This window comes from Bos mutus, chromosome 7 (genome assembly GCF_027580195.1).
Source record: "Bos mutus isolate GX-2022 chromosome 7, NWIPB_WYAK_1.1, whole genome shotgun sequence".
Lineage (NCBI taxonomy): Eukaryota > Metazoa > Chordata > Mammalia > Artiodactyla > Bovidae > Bos > Bos mutus.
Genome location: NC_091623.1, coordinates 74,575,321 through 74,588,199, shown reverse-complemented (window position 1 = coordinate 74,588,199; position 12,879 = coordinate 74,575,321). Strand labels below are relative to the sequence as shown.

The 12,879-nt window shown below is 36.2% G+C and overlaps 1 protein-coding gene across 6 annotated transcripts in view; it reads left to right on the top strand.

The window, feature by feature from the left end:
• DMXL1 (Dmx like 1) overlaps positions 1-12,879 on the top strand; it is a 133,100-nt gene that overhangs the window by 39,182 nt on the left and 81,039 nt on the right. For all 6 annotated transcript variants that reach the window (XM_070374103.1, XM_070374101.1, XM_070374102.1 and 3 more), the window contains exons 8-13: positions 4,122-4,311; positions 5,486-5,651; positions 8,700-8,912; positions 10,330-10,583; positions 10,695-11,379; positions 11,470-11,591. In XM_070374103.1, coding sequence (XP_070230204.1) covers positions 4,122-4,311; positions 5,486-5,651; positions 8,700-8,912; positions 10,330-10,583; positions 10,695-11,379; positions 11,470-11,591 — 1,630 coding nt within the window. The remainder of the gene's footprint in view (positions 1-4,121; positions 4,312-5,485; positions 5,652-8,699; positions 8,913-10,329; positions 10,584-10,694; positions 11,380-11,469; positions 11,592-12,879) is intronic.

Here is a 12,879-nt window from a genome sequence, read left to right as displayed (position 1 = left end):
AATGGCACCCCACTCCAGTACTTTTGCCTAGAAAATCCTGTGGATGGAGGAGCCTGGTAGGCTGCAGTCCATGGGGTCACTAGAGTCGGACACGACTGAGCGACTTCACTTTCACTTTTCACTTTCATGCATTGGAGAAGGAAATGGCAACCCACTCCAGTGTTCTTGCCTGGAGAATCCCAGGGACAGGAAGCCTGGTGGGCTGCCGTCGATGGGGTCACACAGAGTCGGACACGACTGAAGTGACTTAGCAGCAGCAGCAGCAGTAAGTTACAGAGGTATTGTATTACTTAATTGTAGGTAGAAATCCCTTTTTGTTCCACATGGCCATCTTCAATTTGGCCACACTATGGATCAATACAGTTTTTCCCTTATCTTTTTGTCATCTGAGAATGTCTTAAGCTGATCCATTATAGCATACTTAGATCATCTGTTAACTTTAGTTTTGCTCTTCTGAACCAGCAGAGTAAACCAAGATTTTTAAAAAAAATTATTTCATATTAAACATTCTTTTTAGAGCAGTTTAAGGTTTATAGCAAAGTTGAGGGGAGGTACAGAGATTTTCCATACAACCCTTTTCCCCACATATGCACAACCACCTGCTTTGTCAACATCCTCCACCAGAGTGGTACATTTGTTACAGTTGATGCTTACATCAACACATTATTATCACCTAAAGTCCATAATTTACATTGTGATTCACTCTTGGTGTTGTACATTCTATGGATTTGGACACAAACCCACATATAATGTATGTATAACAGCATACATACATCATTGTTATACCTAGATCTTTTGAACAATTTTGTAGTGCGATAGTTACCATTTTTCTTACCTCTCTCCTCTAGTCTAACAAAGCATTGAAGTAGGACCTTCTAGGTACACAGATGGTTCTTCTGTTAGAAGTACGTTTCACAGTTTTGAGCTAAAGGAGAGTGGTATGGACAGTCTATATTGTTAGCAGAAGCACCCTCAGTCCACCTTCACTTTGAGAACTATTACTTTAGTACTTCTGAGACCATTGCTCACACGTATAAATATGTGTCTAGAATAGAATGAGCCATGACGTGTGTGTGCTCAGTTGTGTCTGACTCTTGGCGACTCCATGGACTGTAGCCCACTAGGCTCCTCTGTCTATAGGATTTTCCAGGCAAGAATACTGGAGTGGGTTGCCATTTCTTTCTCCAGGACATCTTCCCAACTCTGGGATTGAACCCATGTCTCCTGTACAGTCCACAGGGTTGCAAAGAGTCGGACACGACTGAGCAACTTCACTTTCACTTTTCACTTTCATGCACTGGAGAAGGAAATGGCAACCCACTTCATATTCTTGCCTGGAGAATCCCAGGGACGGGGGAGCCTGGGTGGGCTGCCGTCTGTGGGGTCGCACAGAGTCGGACATGACTGAAGTGACTTGGCAGCAGCAGCAGCAGCTCCTGCACTGCAGGTGTATTCTTTACTGCTGAGCCACTGGGGAAGCCCCGAGCTATGACATGCGTAAAGTAAAAACAGCTGTCTTCACAAACTGTCAACCTTTTAGAACTATCAGAAGTTTACATTATTCTGAAGGTTGAGTTCTGACGATATTCCAGGTATTTTCACATGCAGCTAATTAGAGCACCAGAATACTAAAAAAGAGAATTATGAAATATTGTATATTTTGAGAGAGGACAGTCACATCTGCTTCTGATACAGTTCACTCACTGTTGGCAAAAGTGATCATAGTGGAAGATACCATCAGAGGCAGGTACCTTGAACTGGGGCATTAGGAATACTTTATGACAGAAAAAAAAAACATTAATTTTTTCCGCCTACTTATTTTATCTCTTTTATCAGCTAAATTCTACAGCATAAAGAACTGTGGTATAGAACGAGACTTTTCTGTTAGTTGTGGCGCCTTGGCAAGGTTTCCAGAATTTCACTTTCGGATCTATTAAAAAAACCAACTAATTTCCTTTAGTTCTTTTAGTTTTCATGTTTGTTTCACCAGCTGCCTGCAGATTTATAGTAGGAAGGCTGATCCTTTCTCATGAGAGTGAAAGAGATCCCATCAAAGACCATTGTCCTTTCTGTTACGGCATCTTAAAATTAAGATGTTCAGCCAAATGATGATGCTTCACACTAAGTGTCTGCTATCTTAAGAGGAAAAATGGGGATGTGCTTGTAATGATCATATACAGGCACTTCCCTGTTAATTAAAATGATGAATGTAGGACAGATTGGGAGGTTTGGTTATTTTCCCCACAAAACCTTCAGAAGTTGGTTTTACATAACTAGTTTTAGAACCATCTTAGCCTGTTGTTGCCTCAAGATAGGACAACTGTTGCAGACATTTACCCATCATACTGTTGCCCTATATAAGGTCATTCATCTGTATATATCATTTTCGGGTAGAGGGGGAGGGCTGTACCTGAATATGATGTGCTTATTGAAGAGAGAATAAGGTACCTTGATGAAGAAGTGAGAAAGGGAGATATGGCCTGAGCAATGCCTCAGATACATCACGATATTTCTTCTATGCCGTGCTTATATTACCAGCCAGCTGTTTACACTATTTGTAAAGGTTTAGTGTTCTGAAAAACATTATCTGTGGTCGAAACCGTGTCCATGCTTCTGAGTTGTGCACCTTTCTAGCTTGCTTTGTTGGTCTTGTCTAAGTTCATATGCCTCTCCTGATTGCTGTCTGTTCAACTCTTTTGTCTCCTATCTTCTGCTCTTTCTTTGTAAGCCTCCCATTCTGCCATTTACTGATGGGGCACTATGAACCTTGCACTTTCCATATTGCCTTTTTGTATTTTCTTCTGTTTCTGTTATATTTGATATTATTGCCACTGCCTGTGTGTATGTAAATGTACTAGAGAGAAACAGAGGGAACGAGAGCAGGAAAACGTCAGCGGGAGACAGAGAAAAAAGGGGAAGAAAATTGAAGGAAAAAGAGGAGGGAGAGGCATAAGGATGGGAAAAGGAAGGAGAAACAGAGGGTTTGGAAAGGTAAGGAGAGGCCCTAGGAGGAGGGTACCAATGAGAGGTAGGAGAGGTGGAAAGGGAGGGTGGTTTGGAGAGGCTAAGAAGTAGAGAATTGTAGGAGAAGGCAGAGGCAGAGAAGCCCAGAGAGTGGATGGAGATGAAAAAGAAGTAGGGGAGTAGACATAGAAGGGGAGGGGCAGGGAGGCAGGTGTAAGAGCAGGGAAGGAATCTGGAGAGAGCTACCAAGACAGAATGTGGTGTTCTCCCTTTGCTTTTTTTTTTTTTAATCAGATAGGTATGTTTTAAAAACTGACTACTATAGAATATTAAAAAAATTTTTTTTCTTTAACTTATCAAGTTACTTGATAGAAACCTTCTACTGGTTTTTCTTTTTTAATCAGTTAGATATGTTTGAATAAGTTTCTATTACAGGATATTGCAACTTAAAAAAAAATTTTGCTGAGTTAACAAAGACTGTCAGTCAATAGAAAGGTAGTCTTTAATAATAGAATTCCAGCTTTTGAGCTCTTGATGCACATGGGATTTATTAACATATATGTAATTGTTTTGTTATTATTTTGTGGGGTGGCAAGACAGTAAATTCACTGAAAGTCAAAAATGACTAAGGAAGGAGATGGCTAATACTTAACGGATTTTTCTGTTTTCGCACTTGACTGCTTTTGTTATATGTTAGGCAAAGACACAGTAAGTGCACTAGTTACTATAGCTTGTTAGTGACAAGTATGCATATACCTTTACAGGAAGTAAAAATGAAGCCTTGTGAAATAATTTAAATAAATATCCACTGAATAAATCAGAAAATCTGAATAGAAGATGTCAGGTTTTTTCCTTGTTATTAACTGAGGGAGTATGATACGATCTCAGTTTTTGTTCTTTAGATGTAAGAATCTTGGATTACTGAAACAGGAACTACTGAGTTCTAGGCAGAAAATAAATGGATTAGCAAGCGTTTGCAGTGATGAAATCAAACACCCAACTCAGTTTTAATGGTTTTGACTATGTTGCATAAATGTATACTGACTTTTTTTCATTGATACCTTAGTTGTGTACATTTAAATAATTATAGAAACATTGTGGAATATGATACTGTGGGAAATTTATGTTTTCGCTTCTAAAATCCTTTTATTCCTTAGGGCTTCTGTATGTAATGTACTGTTGACTTGCTGCAAAGATAACATATGTCGTCTTTGGGTAGAGACATTTTTACCAAATGATTGTTTGCTCTATGGAGGTGACTGCAACCATTGGACTGAACCAATTAATTTAACAAATAACATCAAGAGAAACGTTTCCAGTAAAGAACGAGTTCAGAATGCTTCAGATGTAAGTGTTTTTGTTAGATGTTTTTCCTATATGTTTTAGTATCTTTTGTACAAGGCCTTTTTGTAACATTCATCTTAATATTCAAAATCATGGATAGTTATGAAGAAATATATGTCTTAGGAAATCAGTTCTCAGAAAATTTTCAGTATTTTTTTTTTTTTGTCTAGCATGAAACTGCCTATAATTACAAAGTTAACCTTAGGTTAACTGATGATATCAAAAGGATGATCATACTTAGCTGAAATAATATAAAGTAAATTAAGATCTGAGAATGCAGAAATTTGACTGTAAAAATAATGTGTTATTTTTCTTTCTTTAGGGCTTAGGGTGTTTGTCCTGTCATTACAGGAATGATTACTTTATCAGATTGTGTTCTACGTTTGTTATCGTTCAAACCTCCAAGAACATGAATTACTATAGTATGGCAAAACTAAAGTCAGTTTTTGATGTTGGGGCTAATTAAACATAGACTAGTAACATGGATCCTTGAAAATAAGAAAGTGACCTAAAAATGATTTACCTTTGAATGTTTTGTATGATTATGGAAATACTGTTTCTCAAATTTAGATCGTATTGCTAGTGGCATAGAATATAATTAAGTGTGTATTGTATAGAGACTCAACCACTGAGACTCAATCAGTGGTTATATATAGTAATAGTTGAAAGAAGTTCTTGACTAGGAATCACTTTCAGGTGATGTTGTGTTCTGTATAAAGTATTGTATCGTATGAAAGATGAGAATAGCAATATTGGCGTTGTCTGCCTCATGGATCAAATGAGGTGATTGCAGTGAAAGTGCTTTGTAAACTATGAAATATCATCCTAATGAATGGTGGTAATATCAGTCAGTGCTTTGTGGTCAGTAACCTGTGGATACAAAGAGAACTGTATAAATAGGGACATCATTTCCCACAGATGCATGGTAAACTTTTTTTTAAATTAAGAAAATATTAAATCAAAATTTAACATATTGTGTGATGGTTTAAAGATGAGTCAGGCAGTTAAAAGTGTCAAGCTTATTTCATGTTTCACATTTGTTGTACAAAAATACTGTAAAGTACTTGTACATATAGGCTTACTTGAAATAGCATCTAACAATCATTATATAACTTATGTGCTTATAACAAAATAGATGTTAGTTTTACTTTGTTTTGCATTGTTTTTCTTCTTATAGGTAAATCAGAAATTTTTTCGCAGAGGTCGGAGATCGCTTGCACTTGTAGCACATACTGGGTACCTGCCACACCAGCAAGACCCTCACCACGTTCACAGGAATGCTCCACTGCATGCCAATGCACTTTGCCACTTTCATATTGCAGCCAGCATCAACCCAGCCACAGGTAATAACGTGCTGTTCAGAAAATGTTTTTCAGATCAAGTAGATTGATTTTTATGACCAGTAAGTTATACTATACTTATTGAGTAAGTAAAAAATTGTAGGTGATTTTCTTAGCTAACTTTTCATTATAGCCAGCTCACTGATGATAGAAAGAGTTTTTGTTTACTTGTTTGGTTCTTAAGGCTGTGATTTGGTCTGTAATTTTAGATCGTGGTAAGTCATTGAGATGTTCTGTATTGGTTTATTCAAAAGTTGAGATTTGAACTAATACTTAACAAAAAAGTCAACACCTCAGAATTATAATTACTGTATTGTTGTTCATATGAAACTGGTATGTTTTGTACTTAATCTTTGGAGCCATTTCAGAAATAGGGCAGAAATATTGTAGAAGTTATAACTGAAGAATTAAGAAACCTTGTGTTGTGGTCAAATATGTACTTTGAGATAGACTGAAAGATCTAGAATACCTGGATTTATCTATGAATTTGAAGACTGATGTGTTTATCATTATAGTAAATATTTTATGTTAGTTTAAAAACCAGGTGGTCACAGTTGGGCATTTAAGGTAGAACCTTAAAATATTGCTGGGAAAAAGTTAAAAATAATATTTGCACATAATAAACACCATCTATACAGGAAATATAAAGTTAACCTCCCTTCATATCTATTCCACCCTAGTCTTCCTCCTCAGAAGGTAACCACTCTAATGAATTTTTGTGTATTTTGAGATATTCTTTTGTTTGTTTATTTTGCCGCACCAGGTTTTTGTTGCAGCATGAAAACAGTTTTGGTCTGCAGGATCTAGTTCCCTGACCAGGGATTGAATCCAGGCCCTCTGTATTGAAAGGGCAGAGTCTTAGCCACTGGACCACCAGGGAAGTCCAGAGATATTCTTAAACATAAATCAAGCACAACCTATTTACATATAACACACTGGATTTGCAGTATTGCATTCTTCGAGAAACATAGAATGAATACAGTCCATTAGTTACTTGAATCAAAGTGAGAAGTGCTTTGATAAGTTAAAAGTTCAGAAATACCTGTGGTAGGAATAATACCTGTGGTATTTGCTTTTTTTTTTTTTTCAGTTTTATTTGGTTAATAACAGTCCCAGCACTAAAAGAATCCATGAGCCAAGAAAATGTAAATGGGAGAATATTGAATGATTTTTATTGAAAATTATATTATTACCTTATCAAAAAAATATTGTCAGTGCTTATAGTATCCAGAGGAAGCTCTGAGGTCAGTGGAATAATTTTAAAAGTCTTTGTGAGTAAAAGACAGTATTTTGAGAATAAAGAAAGCTTGAATTCTCACTTTAATAGAAAAGGCTGTAGCATCTTCTTGACTACCTTACAATAAGGAAAACTCTTAAAACCTTTCTTCAGATTGTAGGTCCCCAAGAAAAGTTCATACATTTAGGGAAAATCAAATAAAAATAATAACTTTAGGAGCTATATTAGATTCTGTGGAGACTTTCTTGCCTTAAATTAGGTCTGTTAGAATGACCTTTTTGCAAGGCCAGAACTTATATATGTTCAGTAGAAATGGATACAGGAGAGAAGTTCATAATATTATGTTCTCTTAATTCTAGCTCTTATACCCTCTCCATGATTATTTCTCATAAGAAATGATTTTACCAAATTTTTTGAGTGAGGTCAGCAGGCAAAGGAAATGTGGTTACTTTTCAACCAGAATGCTTCTGCTAAAAGTCAGCCTAAGCCCCTCCTTATTTGTGTACTTAACAACTAGGCCTGTGATCTACTTCAGGATTACTTATCTCTTCTGGGTTGATTTGTAAGTTGAAAATCAGAAATTCCTCCCCATGAAGTTTCTTGGGGACAGTTTAAATCCCCAACACTATTGTGTATCCACCTAGCAACAGTGCAATTGGTAGTTCAGCCCCTCAAGGCTTTTATTGTGTGTTTAGTGCCATGTAGGAACTGGAGATACAATAATGATCAAGACGTTATTGATCATTGCTCATATGAAGCATATAACCAGGTAGGAGATAGATAAATACTAATTAAACAATTATACTAATGAATATATAATTATAAACAGAGCTCTTGAATTAGATAATATCCATCAACTCTTAGAACCACTTCCAGTAGAAGGGGTGGGGAAAAGATTCATTTATTCTTTCCTTTATCCCCTATAATACTCTTTCTGTTGGTGTCTAGCAATAGACAGTGTTTGAACAAATAATTCAAATTATTTATATTTCCTATTTTTTAAAATCAGATTTGTTCTGAACCTTCCCTGAATCTATTCCAGCCTGTACTGTTCAGCAGACACCAGCATGATTTAGATTTGGACTTTAATAATAATAGACAAATCTTTCTTTACCTCTATTATGTAAGAATTGTCATTTTTTACAATTTACTCTGAATTTGTACTTCAATATACTTCACTTAGCAATGATTTCAAAAGTAATACCAAGGGATCAGATTTTGTTTTGTTTTTTAGCTGAGTTGGCTTGTCTTGAATGATTTTCTTGAATATAAGAAGGGAACCTCAGTTTCATACTATCTGATTTCAATCTTGATGCTAATAAATAAACAGTATCTATTGCAGTATCTATCTTAGGATTAGATAGGTAGGTCATGAAAAAAGTTAATATGTCAGTCTCTTAAGTAAAAGAAAGTTGTTGCTATTGAGGTAAACATATCACTTGTCCTTTGACAACTTGATGACATTTTTAATGGTAGATCAGGTTAAAATATGTTTCTAATGAGTTTCTGTATAAATTAAGAACACTATTCTATTAACATGTCTACAAATTATAGATAGGTTTCTTAATGAGAGCATTTTATAATTGTAGAAAAATACATGTGTGTATATATAAGTAAGTTATGGTATGTGACTTAGAATGTATACTTTTCTGTCCTTTATAATAAGTATATTAAATACACCATTTAAGTCTGTTTTTTAATTAGTAATAATTGTGGGAACCATTATATTGTGAGTCTCACAGATTAAATAAAATGTGTTTTATGTGCTAGCATGATAGAAATTATAATTTTGATTTTTTTCTTGTTCTTTGTAGACATTCCACTTCTTCCTTCTATTACCTCTCTGAGTCTAAGTGAAAATGAAGAGAAGAGTGGACCTTTTGTGGTACACTGGCTAAACAATAAAGAGTTGCATTTTTCTTTGTCCATGGAAGTCTTTTTACAACAACTTAGAAAAAGTTTTGAGCAACCATCTTCTGAGACCAGTGTAGAAGATTCTAATCAGGCAGATGTAAAATCTGATGAAGGTAAAGCTTTAAGAAGGGTAAAAACTATGACGTTTTGTTTAAGATAGCGAAGATTTTTATATTAGTGTAGCACCAGCAAATGGCAACCCACTCCACTTTTCTTGCCTGGAGAATCCCAGGGGCAGGAGAGCCTGGTGGGCTGACGTCTATGGGGTCACGCAGAGTTGGACACGACTGAAGTGACTTAACAGCAACAGCTACTGTTAGAAATAACCTTCAGATTTCAGTGGCATAGTACACATTTGGACTAGCTCATGATAATCCAGTATAGACGTTTTTGTTCCAAGTGTCTTACTTCCTGATGGTAATGTAGGGATTTAGAATTCTCCATACTTACGCTTCTGTGGGCCACTAGGGTCTTGCTGCTCAGAGGACTATCTGAGCAGCAGATAGTAGCAGACTAGTAGCATTGGCATTATTAGGAATGCACAATCTCATGCTCCACCTGGAGCTGCTAAACAAGAATCTGCAATTTAGTGAAATTCCCAGATGAGTTGTATGTATATTAAAGTTTGAGAAGCAGTACACTTAGGGCTTAAGCCCTACATTCAGCTTCTATTCATTCAGCCTCAGTCAAGTAGAGAGAGAGAAATCAAGTGTTTTCTAAATTACAAGTTTACATGTTCCCCTTAAAAAAAAATTAAACAGTACCATCATGTATAAAGTTTCCATATTGTTAAATTTGATGAGCGTTCTTCCAGATTTTATTTTTTTCTATGCTCATGCAAGTATATATAAAGGTAGTTTCTTTTTAATTGTACTATGGGATTTCATTTTTAAATGAACATAGTGTTCTGTAGCTTGCTTAAATTCAGTATTCGGCACTTTTCTGGCTCATTAATTTTAACAGCTCCTGAGTCAGGAGACTCAAGAGAAAACTTAAGCGTTTTCTTTGTTGATACACATTTAAATTGAGTTCAATTGTTTCTCACTATATACTGATAATGGTAAAATCATGCGTCTCTTTATCTTTGTGTGAATTTTTCTATAGGGTGGATCCCTAGATGGGGAAATAGCATATTGCGTAAGCATTTTTAAATTTCAGTAACTTTTGCCAAGTTGCCCCCCACCCCACAGGAGTGTTTTACAAGTTCATGCTCCCTTTAAGTAAGTAAGTGTTAGTCACTCAGTTTTGTCTGACTCTTTGTGCCCCTTTTGCCTATTTTCAAGTCAGTATTAGTCCTTCTACTGATAATCCAGTGACTCAGCCTTTTGGGCCTTCTGATTACTGAGTTAACTCCAGTGGCCTTATATTCCTGGAGCAAAATTATTTTTAAAGGGAACCCCATTTCCTGTTTATATGAAAACATGTTTTTCATTTTGAATGCATTTGTAAAGATAGATTAAGAATGCATTTCTTAATTTATAGTAGTAGCTTGATTGTATTTATATGGTTCATGAACTCTTTTGCTTATAGAGATTGATGACAGTGTTGATGATCTGAAAATAAATCATGAAAAGAAGGAATTGGGAGGTGACAAACTGGTACCAAATTCAAGTTTTGTGCCATTACCATCATCTGCCATTGATCATCAGATTGAAGTACTTCTGTCTGAATGGAGTAAAAATGCAGACATGCTATTCAGTATTCATCCCATGGATGGTTCTTTGCTGGTTTGGCATGTGGATTGGCTGGATGAATACCAGCCTGGTATGTTTCGTCAAGTACAGGTATTATTTTTATGATCTCTGGAGAGCTGCTTTTTGTTAAATATGGGTACTGTTTTGTAAAACCTCTTTATATAGTTTCATGCCTTCTGATGCTCACATTCTTAATTCCAGGTGTCCTTTGTTTCCAGAATTCCTGTAGCTTTCCCTACAGGTGATGCAAACTCTCTCTGTAAAAGCATAGTGATGTATGCCTGTACCAAGAATGTTGACTTGGCTATTCAGCAAGGGAAACAAAAACCTTCCAGCCTGACACGTTCCACGTCAATGCTTATCTCTTCTGGTCACAGTAAATCAACTAATAGTTTAAAATTAAGTATTTTTACTCCTAATGTTATGATGATTTCAAAGCATGCTGATGGCTCCCTGAATCAATGGCTTGTCAGTTTTGCCGAAGAATCTGCTTTTTCTACAGTTCTCAGTATTTCCCACAAATCCAGATACTGTGGTCATCGCTTTCATCTTAATGATTTAGCTTGTCACTCAGTATTACCATTATTGCTGACAACGTCGCACCATAATGCATTAAGGACACCAGATGTTGATAACCAAAAGCAACCTGATGATGCTGTGAATATTGAAGAATGTCCTTCGGCACAACAGAATAAAAGCACTATTGACATGGCCTTTCAGGATCCCAATGCAGTTTACAGTGAGCTTATTCTTTGGCGAGTTGATCCAGTTGGGCCATTGTCTTTCTCTGGAGGTGTTTCTGAGCTTGCCCGGATTAATTCTCTTCATGTTTCTGCATTTTCCAATGTGGCATGGCTGCCCACTCTTATTCCCAGTTATTGTCTAGGTAAGCATTCTGATTTTTACTTAAGAACTTTAGATTTTCTGACATTGTTGCTTAAAGGTTAAATTTTAAATGTTTTTTAAATACATCTAGGTGCATATTGCAACTCTCCTAGTGCGTGCTTTGTAGCAAGTGATGGACAATATCTGAGATTATATGAAGCAGTTATTGATGCCAAGAAGCTTCTATATGAGCTTTCCAATCCTGAAATTTCTGTAAGTAAATGACTTTTGAAACTACGAATAAAATATGATGTGTTTAAATAGTTAATTTATACTTACTGAGCAATTTCTAGGATTGTAATATAAAATTTATAATTAAATGTGTTTTTAGTTATTTTTTACACATTTACATTATAGTCTTAGTGATAGTCTTATAGTGATCCCAGTCCCTTAAAAAGAAACCATGTCTTTCATTCATTCCAAAAGTAGAATCTAATGTCCAACAATATGTAGTATTTCCTTCTGTTGTTCAGCCGCAAGTCATGTCTGACTCCTTTGTAAGCTCATGGGCTGTGGCCTACCAAGGCTCCTCAGTGTGTGGGATTTCTAGACAGGAATACTGGAGTGGGTTGCCATTTCCCTCTCCAGGGAATCTTCCCAACCCAGGGATCAAACCCATGTCTCTTGCATTGGCAGGCAGATTCTTTACCACTGAGCCACCAGGGAAGTCCCATAGTATTTCCTGGCTCAGAGATATATGGGCACTTCTGACAGTATATTGCTGAATCATGTTTGTTCATCTGTAGGTTATTTCTGAACAGGGGAAGCCGAAATAATAAGAGTGGCATTTTAATCTTAATCAAGAGAAAAAAAACTTTCAATTTGGTTGTACTACAGGCAGGAGTTGCAAAGCTTTTGTCTTAGATTAGAAGGCACTTCCTTCTGTTCCCAACTGATGGCAAACCCCCATCTCCATTGCCTCAGCACCTTCAGCAAGCCAATATTTCCATTCTTTTGGTTTCGGTGTTTTTAAGTATGCCCCGAGATAACTTTTAGCCATACTGAGCTTGTTGTTTAGGAGATTCAAGCCGTCTCCTCAACTACCAATTAATGTCTGTTAATGCTCTGGTTACAGAATTGCACAGGTTATCAGTAGTCTGCTCCTATCTTTTTTTGTTTTGTTTTGTTTTCCCCTAAGTTATTTTACAGAAGACAAAGTTTTTTTTTTTTAAAGCATACAGTGTTATACTAGCAACATATTTCTTGAGGGTCTTCTATTTTTCAGGAATTGTTTTTAAGTGCTGGGAATTTAGATGTGAACAAAACAGACAAAAATCTCAGCTTATATTCAGTGAAAGCATATAGAAAAAAGGTCAAAATATATTAATAAATTCTTTGGAGAGGAACAGTGTTGCAGAAGTAGTAGGGAGTGCCAAGTAAAGTGCTGGTCAGGGAAAGCCTCACGGAAGTGGTACAGTTTGAGCAAAGACCTAAAGGAGATGAAGGAGCTACCTGTGTGGATATTTAGAGGGAAAAGTATATCAGGAAAGCAAATGTAAAG